General features: G+C 37.9%; 1 protein-coding gene across 1 annotated transcript; it reads left to right on the forward strand.

The window, feature by feature from the left end:
• The first annotated feature begins 14,836 nt into the window (after nt 1–14,836).
• On the forward strand, nt 14,837–18,535 carry tmem264 (transmembrane protein 264). The gene has a single exon (XM_084117262.1). It carries the CDS (start codon nt 16,031–16,033, stop codon nt 17,015–17,017), a length of 987 nt encoding a protein of 328 aa, XP_083973388.1. The 5' UTR covers nt 14,837–16,030; the 3' UTR covers nt 17,018–18,535.
• Nucleotides 18,536–19,279: the final 744 nt, after the last annotated feature.

Consider the following 19,279-nt stretch of genomic DNA (forward strand, 5'->3'; position numbering starts at 1 on the left):
TATATGCAAATGTATTGGTGGTTGCCCCCTCTGAGCTTTGAAGTCGAAGTACAGAGGAACGGAAAGGTTGAAGAGTTTGGAAAGCACACTTTGGTAAACATCTGTTTGGGCCTTTGCGCTCACCGTCCCTTGAGAGTTAATGAGCCAGATTCAACTAGAGCAAATGTAATCAATGATTACATGTGTGATTAATGGTTTAAGTAGTTCCTCATATTTTTGTTTTCCTGTACATTATCAGATTTAATAAACAGCTGTTAGGTTTGAGCTCATATATATATATGTTACTGAGGAAAACGTTCGTAGCTTAGCCGGTCTATCAAAATGTCAGTGGAAGACACAAATACTGATCAAAGGCTTTCAAGGTTTTCTGATCTGCCGGGTAAACATGATCTAAAAACATGCCTTGAATACTCATGGCAGTTTTGCTAAAAAAAATTGTTTGGATACTTAAGTTACAGGTTAAGAGTTAAGTTAGTTAAAAATGTATGAATGGCATCTGTAAACAAATGCTGCTAGACCTTTCAGTGATAACTTCACTTGTCTGGGCCATATTTACAGTGACAAAATGATTTTTCATTGTGTTTTTCCTCAGGCTCCACAAACATTTAACAATCTTAATATGTGGAAATATGTTTTAGCTCTGTTCTAAAACCCCCAAAATGATCTATACAGACAGCAACTGAATGAATGAAGGGAGACTCGCATTTGATTTCAAAGAATTCGCCAGTAGCATGTTGCTAAGCTCATGGAACAATACTCTAATAGGCATAAAAATACAGAGAACAAATAGATATTTGATAAAACAATCCATTTTAAAACCGGTTTAAATTTTGAAAAGTTTCTTGTCCGCCATCTTGGATTTTTTCTTCTTCCACTGAGCTCATTGCAAAGTATTATGGGATTTCCTGCTTTGTAAAAGCTACATGTGATGCCACCTTACAGTCTGACCAACACTAGATATATTAGACAGAATAAGTTAACTTTTGGAACTGTTTCTGTGTTGGGAACATGCATGTGAACATACAGTAGGCAGCTCACTATATATTTCTTTGGACAGTACACCCGTGTGAAAAAGAACTGTGCTTAATTGTATTGAATGTGCATTAGTAGTGTACTTCAAATCGTAAAAGTACGTAAGTGAGTCCACCTTCATGACTATGGGTGCGTCTCAATCAGCTCCTGGGCTCCCTAGGTCATGAATCAGTATATCGTGTACACAAATTCAGGAATGAATGACTCTAGATTCATAAATGACAACTCTCGGAATGGTTTTGGCTACATTCAATTTTTTTTTACAAAATTGCTACATCATCATGAAAAATTTGTAATTCATTTAAAAACATGACACACAAGTTTCAATTGTTTTCAGTTTACTTTAAATGCTAGTCAGTACATTTGGCAGATACGCTAAACCATATTTCAAAGACAATAGAAGTAATTATCAAACTACATATAAAGACTTAAGTGCTACTTAAGTTGCCCAAAAAAGCACTCTAAAGTTAAACAAATTGCATTTAATATAAATTTAAACTAATACATTTTCATTTCATGGCAATTAACATGCAATTAAGTGTCTGAAAACATTACATTCAGTTTGCACTTAAGCATATTCTTTTCATTTTCTTAGTAAGTACTCTTTTTAAGAGTAGCCTGTACTTCTTTTTCACAATGGTATCCATTGTTTCATCCTTTAAAACCTATCAAATGCTAGCTTTAAAATAAATGCTACTTGTTTTGATATTGAATTATGTAATGCAAAGACATTCATGCATTTTTAATTATAGCTTACATGTACTTTTAGGTGCCACTGCATGTCTTTTCCACGAAAGGCTGATGAAGTCATCCTGAATCCTAGCGTGGATGGTGGACTACAATCAGGGTCTAGAGGAAGAGAGAACATAAGCAGTACAGAATGCAGTGGTGCATGCCGGGACACATGCATGCTCCTGAACTTCCAGCATTAATTGGGCTAATTTGATGCGGCCGAATGCATTTTTAGCACTTCTTCTCATGACTTTTTAATATGAGCACCATAAAACTTGGAAAAAAAAAATGGGGGTTGGAATTATTTTTGTGGGTCAGAGGCAGCCTTCCTGGAGACTTCTAGAATCTACTGCGATTAATCAAGTAGGCTCGTTAAAAATAAACCGCCTGTGATGTGATGGTTCTCAACATCCACGTGATTGCTTTACATTTAATTGCAGAGCAATAATCATAGACTCGGATGCTATTTATGCTGACAATGTGCTGTGGTTTAATGTGTGTGCTTATGATGCAAATTTTAGGGGCATTTACACTGAAACGCATTACTTGTGTTCAAAGCAGCTAAACGGAACGCATTGGAATGGAACAAATTGCAGGAATCTTGAGGTGCGTTTTTCAAGGTTTAAAGGGGTGGTATAATGCCCTTTTCAAAAGATGTAAAATAAGTCTTTGATGTCCCCAGAGTGTATGTGAAGTTTTAGCTCAAAATGCCCCACAGATATTTTTATATAGCATGTTAAAATTTTCACTTTTTGAGGTTGAGCAAAAACGCACCGTGTCTGTCCCTTTAAATGCAAATGAGCTGCTGCTCCAGGCACAGAGGGTGGAGCTTTAACAGCTTGCACTCACATAGACATGCACTGAAAATTTCAAAAACTTTTAGCCTTTTATGTTCAAACCGGAGTCAGACAAAGATGGAGAGACTCAAGAAGAAGTGACAACATGTAGAAAACATTTCTGAATGGTTAGTTGATGAATTTATGTAGCTTATGTGTAGATATCTCCTAGTCATTGATTAGCATATTCTGTCTTGATAATCTATAAATCACGTTCAGGGGGCGGGGTTTATGTAAATTCTAGGGTTGGTGATGTCACTAACCCAGGAGGAATGCCGTGTAATCCCTACCAGCCATTTGTTGTAGTCTTTAAAAAGCAATTTCTTTAAAAGAAAATATCTCCTTTTGCTTTGAACTTTGAGCGTTGTAACTTTGCAGATGTTGTTTATGCTCAAACAGCAACATTACACACTAACTGAAGTTAGAAAAGTGAAATCATGATCAACCACCCCTTTAATAAATTTGAATGCTTGTCTCATATAATGGAGCAAACTACTCACTTCATTGAAAAAAGTCAGCAATTCAATCTGCATTAACTGTACATTAGTTATTTGCTAAGGAATCGTCTACTGCTAGTACTGCATATGTTTGATTCAATAAAAAGAACCAGTGTATTGCTAGTAATTTGTTTGGGAATCGGACTACACTGCTTGCACTGCATGTGTTCAATTCACTAAAAAGAACTGGCTTATTAGAGTATTTTTTTCAGGAATCAGACTATGCTGTTTGCACTGCATGTGTTCGATTCACTAAAAAGAACCGGCTTTTTGATTCGCTAAAAATAACTGGCTTATTAGAGTCATTCGTTCAGGAATCGGACTACGCTGTTTGTGCTGCACGTGTTTGATTCACTAAAAAGAACCGGCTTAAGTTCACACTGTCAGTCCAAATCCGATTATTTGTGTATCCGATTGGAATGATCTAAGGCTACGTTCACACTGTCAGTCCAAATCCGATTTGTGTGTCCATGCAGCTCTTTCTTTTTCTGGAATATCTGCATTGGTTTATATGGCAATGATGTTGCGTCGGCATACGTCAGAAACAACAACCGGAACATGGAGGGGTTTGCAATAGAAATGTCTTATTTAAATTTTACAACATGGAAATGTGTACCTGCCGCGCTGGACTATGCGTCTTCTGAGGCACAGGGTCCGTGTACTTTTTGATCATTTCATTTCCTGTTTGGAATGGAATAACGAGAAATGAAAACCAGCTCGTTTATACGTTTTTTAGTTTAGTTTAAAAAACAAAAAATTTTGGCTCGATTTTTTATTTTTCGTTTGTGGTTTACAAATCGGTGGGTTTGATATTTCATTTGCACACGTGGGTGGCGCTGAAACGCCCCTTTCATCTGATTGGTCAAACCGCTCCGCCTTCAGTAGGCTACGAGCTTTTCTTTCTGTCAGGCAGAATGTGTCAGTACGAGTACGGCACTGACAAATGGACTTTAATAAAATAATGCCTGAAACCACCACTCACTGTTAACTACGCACAATATTTGAAGCAGAAATATGTTGCTGGTCACCTAATTCGTGCTGCTGCTACTTGCAAGCGACCCCATTATTGTGAGCCACAGTATGACAGAATATTTTAGCATGATTCTATTTCCCATTGATAAATACAGTGCAAATCCGTATCTTTGGAAAAAAGGGAAGTGGAAATAAAAATCAATAATAGGCTGAACTGTACCATATATGTCCGTAACATTTACCACTCTCGTCTTTTATTTACATCAAAAGGCAGTAGGCGTGTGTGTGACATATGTATAAATAATTTTGAAAATTGAATAGAAATAAAGTTCATATTTATGAATGTAAGCATGTGTAGCCTACTAAAAGAGACAGAAAAGAGAGAAGCTAATCAGTGAACGTACATTAATACTGTCAAAATTACCAGGTTTGGGATTAATTAAAGTCATGTCGGTTGAAGAGCACGGGATATCTTTGAAATGTTATTAGTTTTATTATAAAACTAATACAGTTTTATTACATACGGAATTGGTCAATGTTTCTCTGAGTTTTCTTTATTATGTTGGCTTGAGAAAGCCATCATATACACTCACCTAAAGGATTATTAGGAACACCATACTAATACTGTGTTTGACTCCCTTTCGCCTTCAGAACTGCCTTAATTCTATGTGGCATTGATTCAACAAGGTGCTGAAAGCATTCTTTAGAAATGTTGGCCCTTATTGATAGGATAGCATCTTGCAGTTTATGGAGATTTGTGGGATGCACATCCAGGGCACGAAGCTCCCGTTCCACCACATCCCAAAGATGCTCTATTGGGTTGAGATCTGGTGACTGTGGGGGCCATTTTAGTACAGTGAACTCATTGTCATGTTCAAGAAACCAATTTGAAATGATTCGAGCTTTGTGACATGGTGCATTATCCTGCTGGAAGTAGCCATCAGAGGATGGGTACATGGTGGTCATAAAGGGATGGACATGGTCAGAAACAATGCTCAGGTAGGCAGTGACATTTAAACGATGCCCAATTGGCACTAAGGGGCCTAAAGTGTGCCAAGAAAACATCCCCCACACCATTACACCACCACCACCAGCCTGCACAGTGGTAACAAGGCATGATGGATCCATGTTCTCATTCTGTTTACGCCAAATTCTGACTCTACCATCTGAATGTCTCAACAGAAATCGAGACTCATCAGACCAGGCAACATTTTTCCAGTCTTCAACTGTCCAATTTTGGTGAGCTCGTGCAAATTGTAGCCTCTTTTTCCTATTTGTAGTGGAGATGAGTGGTACCCGGTGGGGTCTTCTGCTGTTGTAGCCCATCCGCCTCAAGGTTGTGCGTGTTGTGGCTTCACAAATGCTTTGCTGCATACCTCGGTTGTAACGAGTGGTTATTTCAGTCAAAGTTGCTCTTCTATCAGCTTGAATCAGTCGGCCCATTCTCCTCTGACCTCTAGCATCAACAAGGCATTTTCGCCCACAGGACTGCCGCATACTGGATGTTTTTCCCTTTTCACACCATTCTTTGTAAACCCTAGAAATGGTTGTGCGTGAAAATCCCAGTAACTGAGCAGATTGTGAAATACTCAGACCGGCCCGTCTGGCACCAACAACCATGCCACTCTCAAAATTGCTTATATCACCTTTCTTTCCCATTCTGACATTCAGTTTGGAGTTCAGGAGATTGTCTTGACCAGGACCACACCCCTAAATGCATTGAAGCAACTGCCATGTGATTGGTTGATTACATAATTGCATTAATGAGAAATTGAACAGGTGTTCCTAATAATCCTTTAGGTTAGTGTATTTAAACATTATTATTTATTATTATGAGAAATTGACTCCACCTAGAACTTCACCAAACTCAGCTCAGACCTTCAGACTGGTCTGACTATATCTTTTCTAACTGGTCAGACTTACTTTCCCAAAAAATCCATTGACTTGCGTTATCAAGGCAATGAAGGCCGTAATAGGCTACTCAATGCTGTCCACTAGAAGTCTTTTCTACTCTCTTTCCCTGTTTGCATCAGTTTATACGACAAATAAATGCATGAATTTCATTCATAAATAGGCCATATCTGTGTATGAGAAAAAGCTTTACACTTCAAGCTGTACAACTAATTAAACTTGAACCCTACTTCAAAGTTTGCCACTTTCTAGTTTCTTTTAAGATATTGTTATTCACACTGGTTTTTGCATTTAATGTTTGTCCATTTGGAACTTTTATTTGTCATGAGCTCTATATTTTAAGATGTACTAGAAAAAATATGATTCAACAACACAAACTCTGTTTTTACTCGGCAAATTTGGTTTCCTTTGAAGTAGGCTATAGCCTACAAGTTATCCTGCTTTTTGCCATGGCTTGCTATTCTGCCCAGAATAAACAATATTTTCTCCACACAAGATGTTTAAAAACCCTGCATGTAGTTTTTGTTGAGACGAGGGCATATCTTACAAAGGTTCCAGTTCTGTTTAGGCTATTGTAGTTCTGTATACTGTCTATCTGTCTGTCTGTCTGTCTAAGCTTTGTGAAATACAGCACTAGCAGACCACCTTTTTTAAACTGTTATTTAAAAAGGTGGTCTGCTATATTTCACAAAGGAAGCCCATTTGTGCGGTCGTTTGCGTTATACGAGAAGGACATTCTGAAAATGAGCCTACTGTAAAATTAGCTTCAAAATGCGGATTGATCATTGCACAGTTATTCCAGACGCCTCCCGGTGCTATTCGTATTGGAATTGTGTAATCACAGCATAGGCTACGTAGGCTACTTAAGTAAAGTCGTTTGCTGTTTTATAAAGGCACAAAGCCATTTCACGGTTTCGATTTTAGTTCGTTGGCAAAATATAACGCTAGAGACCTTTATGTTAGACTATACATTTTACATCTCATATGTGTTGAGAAAAGGGAGAAGAGGGAGTTCGGCAAAAGGTGGATTCGAACTCGGGTCGAACGCGTAACTAAACTAACTAACTAAACTTTTTAACTAAACTAAAAAACGAATAAACGAGCTGGTTTTCATTTCTCGTTATTCCATTCCAAACAGGAAATGAAATGATCAAAAAGTACACGGACCGCACAGCTTTGTTCCGCGCTGTCATCTCCGCCGGTTTCAAAATATGTCTCCGTATTGTCATCACTTTGCAACAACACAGCATTGTTTCGGCAGCGACTTTCAGCATGTTTCCTTTAACAACGTCTGACGTTTACATTTTATGTGGCGTGAGAAAGTCACATAAACCACGCGAAATCCGGAACGGATTTACAGAAATGCGATTTGAATAGGATTTCAAACCACAAATGGATGTAGCCTAGCTTGAAACGGATTTGTAAAAATCGTATTTCATGTGATTTTTTGCTGTTCACATTAGCTAATTCTGATCGGATTTCAATCGGATATACACAAAAATCGGATTTGCACTGACAGTCTGTACGTAGCCTTGAGTCATTTGTTCGGGAATTGGACTGCGCTGCTTGTGTTTGATTCACTAAAAAGAACCGGCTCTTTAGAGTCAGTAGTTTGCGAGTCGGACTGCCCTGGTTGCGCTGTATGTTTTTGATTCACCGATAATAACCGGTTCATAGCGAGTCATGGAGTCAGTCTACACTGCTCGCACTGTTTCAGCAACGATGTTGACACGTAGAATGTAGAAAAACGTGGTGAAATGTGAAAAACAATGTTTTGAAGAAACATTGAATGTGAAATGTGGTGAAAAACAGGTCTAAGTTTACGGGGTGATTTTAAAAGGGAGCAATCGTGAAATTAGACCCTGAAAAAACAGCAAGACTTGAAAGAAATGACTTTGCATGCACATAGACCAACAATTAAAAAATATACTCCCTATGGTAGTTCTAATCTGATGTTTAATGTTCAGCTATTTTTTTTTGATGCTCATCAGCAAATGGACCAACAATGTCTCCATAAAAATGCTGGAAATTTATGAGATGAACCATTAAGTTAACTTGCAGTCACCAGCTATAAATTCAACAGAATGTGTTGACGAGTTATTATTGGAGAGAGAGGTAGCCTACAGTACGGTAAGCTGCCACTGTGGGTGAACCGTTTGAAATAAAAGTCGATTTGCCTGAGGGCGACATAGTCTGCAATCTCCATCTGCAGTTACCCAGGCAAAACCAGAGACCTCACACACCTACACAGCTCACACACACACAATCAAGTTATGTTAAATAATGCAGAAATGCATACATAGAGGGTTATGATCTTGTGTAGGCCTATGTATTTTTACTTTCGTATGGGTACTCTAATCGGTGCCTGATTAGGAATAACAAAAAAAATCACTTTACTAGCTGTGGATTTATAAAAGTATTTTCTTGAATTACATTTCAAATTAGAAAACCAAAGCTAAGAAAATTCCTTTTCTTTGTGTTTTCAGTTGGCCTTCTGTATAGGCTCCATTCAATTTGTTAAACAACTAAACAATTACATTTTCATCGGTTCCTCACACAACAACTTCTGAAGACTTCTGACTATTACATAGAAGTCTGACTAATTTTATGGTATTTTGTTGTCTGTTTTCTTTTTACTTTTTTGGACAACTGTCATGGAGACAAGAGTTGCAATGTTTCAATTCTTAAAAAAAAATAAGTTTGCTCTGCAGTAAAAATATAAACATACGAATAAATAATGAAAGACTTCTGATTTTTGGATGAACTATTCCTTTAACAAGCCTCTACTGAATGGCCCTGTGGATTTGGGTAAAAACTGAGGCACATGGAAGGAGAAAAAGGGTAGAAGGAGGGAGAGAGAGAGCGGGGAAGACGGAAGGAGAGAGGTACGAGGAACAGGTCTTATGCCCGGGGACAATTCTTCATGGTGACAGAGAAGTAGGCCACTGCTAAAAATGAACACTTGGAGCACGATCTCTCTTACTCACAGATAGAGGAAAACACATTCAAGAAAATAAGTGCTTCCTCTGTGCACACAAAGGGGAAAAGCAATCATTTTCAGCAGACACAAACATTTTAAAAGTGTTCTTCCTTCCAGCGATAGGCGAGCCATTCCTGTACTTTTTGAACTCTGTAGGGGAAAATTCACCAAGAATTAGTTGCGTTGTTTATTTAGACATGCTTTCTGCTTTGTTTTGGTGGCCGGTTCACCGAAGGGATTCTGAAAATCAGATAAGGCTCAAATTCATCTAGAAAATTAATGCTAAAAGCAATTTGCTCCAAAATGCTGCATGTGTGCAAAAGTGGCGCTACTGTTTAGTTAAATATAAAAAATTAATATGGTTATGTAATTTAGGGTGTGTTCACACTTGTAATTCGGTTCTCTTTGGTTCTTTTGGTCTGGACCAAAAACAGAAAACGATACATTTAGTCCTGGTATGTCGGAGTCGTTCTGACGCCTGTACCGAACTGTGATGAGAAACATAGCGACTATAGCTAAGTTTACATCCACTTGTCAATCGAATTATCTGAAGTTCGGTAAAAAAAGTGAACGGTGAGATATTTTGCTAAATAAAATTATCCAGTCAGAAGAATTGCGCGATAACTTTATTTATTTTTCCGTCTGTATCATCTCAGTGAGCTTTTTTTTCAAATGAATCTGGATTAATGTAGGCCCCATTTACACGTACATGGTTATTTTGAAAAACGCAAACGGAGAATTCGCCTCTGAAAACGATTCTTTCTAAAAAATCCGGCCAGAGTGGAGATTTTGGCAGCCGTCGTCACAGTATGCGACAGAACTTGCACCTATGTCAAAAGTGCGACCTATGTTAAAGAGGAAAAGGAAGTGATTCTTCTTCTTCTTTTCAATTTATGGCAGACTGCAACCATGACTTTTGAAGGTGCATACCGCCACCTACTGTATCGGAGTATGTAACATGAGCTATGTAACATGAGTAGTCCGTTGGGACTACTTTATATCTCAAAAAAAAAAAAAAAAACTAAATCCTATTATATATCCCTATATTTTTCAGATATTGTACAACTGCTTTCTGTGTATCCTTTACCCCATCTCCTGTTAAGGAAGTGATTTGTTACTGTTGTTGCTATTTTCAGGATTCTGATTGGCTAACGTGGGCTTGAGCTTCTCGTTACACTGCCACCTACAGGTTTGGCATGCTCTTGACGGCATATATACACGGGTTCGTGTAAACGAACACTTTTCTGAAAACTGACAGGTGTGCACGATGTTATTTTTGAAAACGGAGAGGATGAAATGTCCGTTTATGAAAATAGCCGACGAAGTCTGAAGACATTGATGTGATTGTTCAGGTGTGTTTGATTAGGGTTGGAGCTAAACTCTGCAGGACAGCAGCTCTCTAGGACCAAACTTGCCTACACCTGCACAATGGCAAGCCAATTAACAGGGATGAATCTAACAGGATGGAAATAATTGCTAAAGTGCTAAAGTTAGCTATTATTATTGAGCGTTAGCTAAAGGATGCCAACTATTTGAAGAAATTGATTTTTTTTTAACCATTTTTTGATTTTTTTTCTCCAAATTATCATACTGATTTCTGTAATTTTGTCTAAAAAGATTGAAAGTTTTATGTGGGGCAAACTAACTACCACCAAATGTCACAGAATTCATTGAATGCATGTTACTTCTTGAAGGAACTGGCTTTTGTCAGGTAAAATGCACTATAGCAGGAATGACCATTCTATGTGCGTATTACTGTGGTACCTTCACAGACTTCAAGTGCAGGATTTATTTAATAGCGAAACGCTGTAAGCAAACTCCTTGAAAGATTTACACAGTTACATTAACAGCAGAAGGCAAAAAACTTCTATATTTCATCTTACAGCATCCGGTCCCATGTATAATGCATGTTGCTTAGGTCAGAAGACTTGTTATTGCTTTCAAAGTTTATTGCTTCTCGGATCGAATATGCTTACAGATGCTCCAAGTTTGCATCTGCATCTCCCAGAATGAAGCAGTAACTGGATTATGCCTCCTTCTACACTACATAGAATATGCTCAGTGTCACTTACAGTTACAGCTAGCAAATTTAATTAAGAGTCATAAAGGGTATCGTTTCGTTTCGCTACACTGGGGATATGGGTGCAGTATATTCTACAGCAAGTTTTAAACTTGTAATTGCTCAGGTTAAGCAGAGGGTAATTTTGCAATCCTTGCCAAGTTTTGTTAAAGTGCCTCATTAAACAAGACAAATGAGCTTTCGGAATGAAACATTTGGACACAGCCCATTTGATTCCCTAGTTGATACATTTGATATGTTCGGAATGGCATACTGCTTTTCCTACTTTATTTTTGTCATTTGCGCATTATGCTCAACAAGAACTTCCATTTCCAATTTTTTTATTTTTTTTTCAGACAGCCAAAAGTTATTTTCGACTATTTTCGAAACTATTTTTGTATGGCATAAAATTCCCAAATTACATACTATATAAACCACTACATTTGGGCACTGTATCCCACAATGCACTGTGACAAATTAACTGTAAATAGCAACAACCTCAATTTTTTACGTTTCGTTAAAATTTAAACATTTATGCACTCACTGTAAAAAAAGTTGCTGCTTTAAATTTTTAAGTACAATCAACTTGGATGTTTGTCATGTCAACTTAAATTACATTAAACTGACTTAAAAAATGAGTTGAATCTTGTATAACTTATATGCGTTAAAGCAATGCAAAAACACATGTTGTTATAACTTAGGGGCTGTTTACACCTGGGCACTTCATGCGTTTTCTCAGATCGGATAGCTATCTGATTTATCAAAACGATTCCATTTACACCTGGTCACATAAATGTGTTTTTGCGAAACGGATTTAAATCCGATCTTCAATTCCCGCGCTATATGCATGCAGATTTAATGGCGTGCACATCACCGAAAGCAACAGATATTAGCTGCATTTTATTATCATCAGCTAAAATTTCAAAGACCGCAATCGTCAACAGCCCTGGTAAGATAATTTCGTTTCTTAAGAATTTACTTTTAATGATGATGATTGTGTGATAAGCGTCTGCGACTTACTTTCACTTTGATTTGCGATAGTTTGCACGTTTGCTTAATGAATATATGCTCAGCTTCTCATCTGCGGTGATGCGTGTTCCAGTAGCGTCGTCATATCTGGGTATAACATTGCATATAGCCTATAACACGCTTTCACACGTTTATTTTTTTAGCATTTTTGGGAGGAGTAGAATTTACATATGTGGTTTCAACAACCAGATGCATTTTGTCTGGAATGCGGCCCAGACCACCTCCTGAAGTGGTTTGAGCGATCGGATTCAAATCTGTCTCGAATGCGTTTCGGAGGGCATTTACACCTGGTCTTTTCACGATCGGATAGCTATCCGATCTGAGAAAACGCATGAAGTGGCCAGGTGTAAACAGCCCCATGATCATATCATTTTTTTTGTATAGTGCACAATTTGATTTCAAAATTATAACCGGATGCCACTTGCTCAATTTAGCATGCAATACGTACTAACTTGGCAATGCCAAAACAATCTAATGAAAATGTGTAACTATTTACGTTTTGGCGAACTGGTGGCTAATTTGTATGACTTCGTACAATCTCATTAATTCATACAATGTTTACGCCCCAGTTATGGGTATGATTAGGGGTGGACCTTCATGCTTACTTTAATTTTCTAATAATCGTTTTTGTATGATTCACATCGCATAAAATCTCCCCCTTGTAACATATAGTTAGTTTTTTTCCCGTGAGATCAGATTGGCGAAGCTGCATACAAATGTTTAAAATGCTTATCAGTGAATGCAGCTACATTAGTATGCCATTTGGAACAGATTCTTCCTTAGCTCTTCTCACTCTGCTGAATCATTTATTAATGGTCATTTATGGCCATGTACTCATCTGAGTCACTGTCTAATGGTGCTTGTGGATGGGTGCACATTCTGACACATCGATGGAACAAACTACCATCTATCAGACGATTCGTCCAACTGTAACAGCTCTCAGTGGCACATTTAGATTGATGCCTGGTGCTTTTCAGAAGGGGGCAGGGAAAGTGATCAAACACATCCAATTAACAGAGGCAAGAAATCAGCCTTTCATTGTTGGAACTAATGTTCTGGATTCTTTTCAAACATTCATGACTGTCTAACGCTAATGAGAAAGGAGGACATTTATAAGTAATATGCTTTATAATTAACAACAAAGGCTCTGTGCATTTTTAATTTATTGTCGATCATCATAAAGATTTTATCTTAAGGCTTATGTCTAATCATTGACAGAATCACAGTCAAACAGCATGTGGTTTGAGTAAGAATGTTAATTTTGAATGCATATATTTCCCACAAGTTGATTTAGTCAACATTTATGGGTACATTAACATAGATGAGCTCAAAGCTTACAGACATGGACTAAAAGCTATAAAATGTATTTGCTCTAAAACACCTGTAATTTTGTTTCTGTGGCGTTTAAATGTGCATGAGCAGATCCTTTGCTGAAGACAGCCTAAGGAAATCATGTTATGCTTTTTGTTTTCCTCATTGAATGCTCATATTGCTATCAGAAATCTTTGTTCTCTCCTATAGTTCATAAATGAAAGCTTTGCCCCCAGCCCTTGAATCAAATGTAAATTGTACCTCTTTTGTCTCATTTTTGTCATATGTAGCTAGGCGCATTTGGGTTTCTCTTCTCTCTACATACATAGCAAGAAGTCTGAGAGAATGAAATATCTGAAAAGTTCTATTTTAAGCATCATTTCTGTGTTAAAACGCAACTTTGGCTACATTTTGCTAGTTTTAATACACGTTAGTAAGTTTCATGTGCACAGTGTTATATATTCATAAATCTACATACATTCTAAATCACTGACTTAAATATCTATTGAATGTAGGATGTTAGAATGCTTACAATGCAAAACCATTAAAATGATTGTACATAATTTATCTTTGAGACAGGCAATGAAACATTTAGTTGAACTTTAGATTTTGTTGAAGTTAATATTGTATTAATATTAATACATTCATATGATTAATATTAAAAGTATTTTAATATAATATATATATATATATGATTTTATTAAATTGATCAAAAGTGACATTAAAGTTATAAAAAAATGAAAGTTAAAATTTAAAAAATAAATAAAATTAATAATAATAACAATAGTACAGTAATATTAGTAATAATAATAATAATAATAATAATACATTTTTTTCTTTAGCACCAAATCAGCAAATTAGAATGATTTCTGTTTTACTGGGTTTGTAATCAAACGAATGCTGCTTTGGTGAAAATGAAATTTAAAAAATGAAAATAAATGTTTCTTGAGCACCAAATCAGCAAATTAGAATGAGTTCTGTTTTTACTGTTTTTTTTTTTTGTTGTTGTTGTTTTTTTGTAATCCAATGAATGCTGCTTTAAAATAATAATTAAAAAAAATTCCAACCTTAAACTTTTGACCAGTAAGTTTTACACCAAACAATTATTTAATGAAATGAGGGCGACCATCTAGAATAGATCAAGCATCTTTGTCCTGATGCGCTCATTGGTTGCTTCTGCATTGTGGAAACCTTTACTCGCTCTCTTTATTGTTTCAGTCACAGTTTCTCTGAGATTTGCTATGTCAGATCAAAGACCGCTGAACCATTGCACAGCTCACAATATAAAGCGGAACTTCTGAGGAACTGAAGGTCTCATAAAGGGAATCCCTAAGAGAGGTACTGCATGGTCCTCCTGGTCTTGTTGTGACAGCGCAGCTCTGATCAAATGAAAGCTTCACGCGGTCTTTATCTGTAGCTGTTGCAGAGCGTCCCTCTTTGACACCCAATGCCTGACTGCGCATAAGTGGAGGGGAGCAGAGAGAGGGAGGAGAGAAGAGAAAAACAGCAGGAGGAGGGTGAAATCTAGCCAGACTATGTTGAAGAGCCACAGGCTGCGCACAGCAAATTGCTCTGGAGTTAGAGAGGATGAAAGGAGGAAGATTGAGATTATTGCTGCAGAGATTTCAGAGGTGTGGGCAAGTGGAAACTTATTGACATCTTTGGCGTCGATACTGGGAAGAAGATGAGAATTGAGTGATTTCAATCTACAAGAGGGGCAAGACTGCCACTGTGGAGGAGTGCCGTGCTTCTAATCCTTCAGAAAAGAGGTAATTTTCTTCTAGGTAAACTTACTTTTAAATACTTTACCTTTTACAACTCACGTCGATTTATGTGGGAGGAAGAGATGTGAGGACTGGATCGGATTTGAGACTTTGGGGCTTCAAAGAATTCTTCTGCTGCAATTTTTCTGAGAAAAACATGCATACGTGAACCCCACGCACTTACTGTTCAACGCAATCTGGAGTGATGAACATCATAGGAGAGGCATGTCAGTTGTAGTCTCGTATGCGGCGCTCTGAGGAATAATGACGGGAAGAAATTCACTTCTGGCATAAAATGAGAAATTTATCACTTCCGATCATTTCTGACCCACTCTTTTGGAGAACATGTGGCTTATTTCTCTATTCCCTCTCGCTTTAGAAGCCGTGAGACTCCTCTTTGGAAAATAAGAGCCGTTGGTTGTGCTTACAGACTGGGAGATCTGAAATATTTAAGACTCTGGCTGTGAATGATGCAATTAACGATTAATGAAAACTGAAACGGCTGTGATCAGCATGCACAGGTTGCCTACATTCACTCTGAAAACTGTGGGAGTGAGTTAAGACGAGAGGACTAATGACTGACAGCGGTACCAGGTTTGCTGTGTGGTACCCCGGAGTACATCCTATGCATTAGGTTGTCTTCAGCCTTGGGCTGAATTTAGAAACAGCAAGTTTGGCTCAATCTTGATCTTTTTTTTTTTTCTTGCTTCCTCATTAGCTCTTCCTCCCATCACGCCTCATATTGAGGAACAGGTTGCTGTGTTATTAAGCAGATTTAGATTAACTACTGTTTCCAGGACTGCGGTTCCTTTGGGATGAACAGTTAAGCAACGCATATGGGTCTACAAAACTTGGTTTGATTGAACATTCAACCACCCATCATTATTTCCTTGTTCCTCATAATCAACATGGTCCCACCGCCCCCTTCCAACAAGCCACACGTTTGCCTTTCGTGTGTTCTTATCATGAGTAGCATGGCGCTGCTGGACGCCTACCTTGTGGAGCAAAATCAAGGTCCACGGAAGGTGGGCGTCTGCATCATGGTGATGGTAGGCGACGTGTGCTTCCTCATCGTGCTGCGGTACATTGCAGTATGGGTTGGTGCCGAAGTACGAACTGCTAAACGCGGCTACGCCATGATCCTCTGGTTCTTCTACGTCTTTGTGCTCGAGATCAAGGTCTACTTTGTCTATCAGAACTACAAGGCGGAAGGCGAGAGAGCGGAAGCTCTTACCTGCAAGGCTTTCACGGTGCTGCTTTCCGTGTTCGTGCCAGGACTTTACGTGACGCTGGCAGCCATCGACCACATGGAATACGTTCGGCCAATCAAGAAGAGGGAGGAGCTGAGGAGTCGACTATTTTGGGTTGTCGTGGATCTTCTCGACATCTTGGACATTCAGGCCAGCCTATGGGAGCCTCAGAGAAAAGGGCTTCCCCTATGGGTGGAGGGCCTTACTTTTTTCTACTGCTACATACTACTTCTGATACTGCCGTGTGTGTCGCTAAGCGAAATAAGCATGCAAGGTGTAAATATTGTGCCGCACAAGATGTTGTTGTATCCCATTCTCAGTTTGGTCGCCATCAACTTTATTACGATTTTTATACGGGGAGGGAATATGCTGCTTTATAGGGACGTCCGTGTGTCTGGAATACTCATGGGCAAGAACGTCCTCGCCATTGTCCTGAAGACGTGCAGCTTCGTGCAGTACCGGAGACACCTGCAGGAGGCGCCGACACCCGCTCTCGCTCCGGAGCTACAGAGGGATGCAGTGCCACAAAGTTCTCGAAGGGCAGTGCCAGTCGCAATGCCAATGTCCGTCACCATGCCAACTCCGCAGGTAGTCATACAAGATCTCACCACGCTTCCAGAAGAGCCCGAACTTGAGGAAACATGACAAAAGGTGGAATTAGAAGAGTTTGCACGGAGGATATTTGGACAACGCACAACATGAACTGCTTTGAGATTTTTATCCTAAAGTTAATCCGGGTGTACACTGTCTGATTTTTACTGTACTTTACCATTGTTTCTTATCAGATTGTATGACATGATATTATAGACTTCGAAATTGACTGCACTGACTAGGCATTTTGAGTCACCACAGTGTAAAAAGAAATCATAATAATTATTTTCATCTTGTTTTCCAGTAGAAATGCCAACTTTTTAAAAAAACAAGATACATTTACAAGGCCAGAACACTCCTTTGGGCCGTTTTTGAGCATCAGTCATCTTAGTTTTTTCGGTGTTAGCTCTAGTCGGGCACCGTCGGTAATAAAGAGAACTCTGATTGGCTGTTGAGATTTGCGAACGAGTCAGTGAACGAGAATGAAAGTAAAAGTGATGAAAGCGAGCAAAGAAGTCAAGACGGTACAGACAGACAGAATTTTACGTCGTCTTACCTGAGCATTCGAATGCACGAATATTTTCATGATAACATTAGCCGACTGGAACGAAGAAACTGATCAGCGTGATTGATATTCAAAATGGTAAGCAAACGCTGCTTTGTTTACGGTTCGGAAATCTAAAGTCATAGTAAAGAAAACAGACTATTGATACCTGCTGATATAGACAGATATTTACTTACACGCAGGCGCAGACAACGAAAGGCGACAACACAGTCAGCTTTTGTCGCCGCTAGCTCTTTGACATCGGCTTGGTGTGTCCCAGGCTTTAAACAAAATTGTGTAGGCTATTTATCTTTCCACATTGGTAAATAACTTTTTCTTATTATAAACATAATTACATTTTGATTTGTGTGTTGTTTTGCTGAAAGATAAGAAAAAAATAGTGATTAAGAAAAAAAAATCAGCGTAGTACATTCTTACATTCAATGCCAATTCCAAATTTCGCCTTGAAAATAAAAAAAGGCTGAGTGAGTCTCTGACAACAAAAAAGTAATGTTATCATAGAGTTATCAAATATCATAGAGTGTGCACCCAATTTTAGTGAGATCATGTGATTAAAGTTGTTGATGAGGTGACAAATGTTCGTGAAACGAAGACATAAAGCAGCTGTGGTGGATCTGGGGTCCATTCATTTCCAGAAAATGTCTTTAAATCTGGAATGTAGAAGTTTTTTCCGAAAGCCATTAATTAACAAGTGGCAAATCACACTTGAAGGAACTCTCAGTGACCCTATGATTGTACAATTACAGACAGCTGCGAATACTTCATCTATTTTCGTGTTAAAAAATGCACTGAATCATCATGGTCTGTATTTATTTCATTTTATTTATGCAGTATTTTAATAACTATGGTGAAAAGTTGTGTGTTTGGAACAACTAATTCTACAATTAACTTATCTAAACCTATTACAAAGTGAATGTTTTATATTTAATGGAATTATTAATATATTCTTTGTTTCGATGTTTTATGAGAATCAAATGAATGATATTTTGTTATTAAAACAATGTTTTTGTTGATATCTGATATTATTTTTTCTCCTTCTTACTGATGCTAAGCCACCACCTAACAACCACCCAAAACCCACTAGAAATGGTTTAGAAACTAAGAACACCTTAGCAACCGTATAACAATGTAGCAACCCCAGAAACTGTTTAGAAACTTAGAACACCTTAGCACTGTAAAAAATACTTTCATGATTTCTTATCACAAGATTTTTTCTTTTGTCAAATCAACTCAATAATTTCTCCTTCATTGTATTAACTTGACAACCAGATAACTTACTTTATTAAGTTAAACCAACAATATTTTTTACAGTGTGTGTAGCAACACCCTGTCAACTACTGATTGGCATTGACAAATGTGTTTCTTAAGAAAATCTAGTATTTTTCAATCAATCGTCATCCTCTGTTCTTTTTGAGTAAAATTACAAGTCTGCTAAAAGCAAAGACTTCCCCAAACTGGGACCAAATCACAATCCTGCTGTTCAGTATGATTATTCTTATCTTGTCAGCTCAACTTGATGATAAAAGGCAGCTTGTTCTTTTCTTCCACAAATCTAGAATTGGAGGCAACTCATTCGAATAAAGTTGTCATAATCAAATGCAAATTTAGACAAGTTTTGTCTTCTGTTCCTAAATGATTAGCTTGCTGTTAACCCACTCCAAATCTCCGAGGGCTTTCTATTTAAATCAAAGCTCAGCCTGAGTATTTCAATAATAAGTAAAACATTGTGTGCCTTGGGTAAATTAAAAGAA

This window comes from Abramis brama (assembly GCF_963993115.1).
Source record: "Abramis brama genome assembly, chromosome: 6".
Classification (NCBI taxonomy): Eukaryota; Metazoa; Chordata; class Actinopteri; order Cypriniformes; family Leuciscidae; genus Abramis; species Abramis brama.

What these genes read in the sequence shown, in the direction of transcription:
- tmem264 (XM_084117262.1), top strand. Translation starts at nt 16,031, where the DNA reads ATGGTCCCACCGCCCCCTTCCAACAAGCCACACGTTTGCCTTTCGTGT.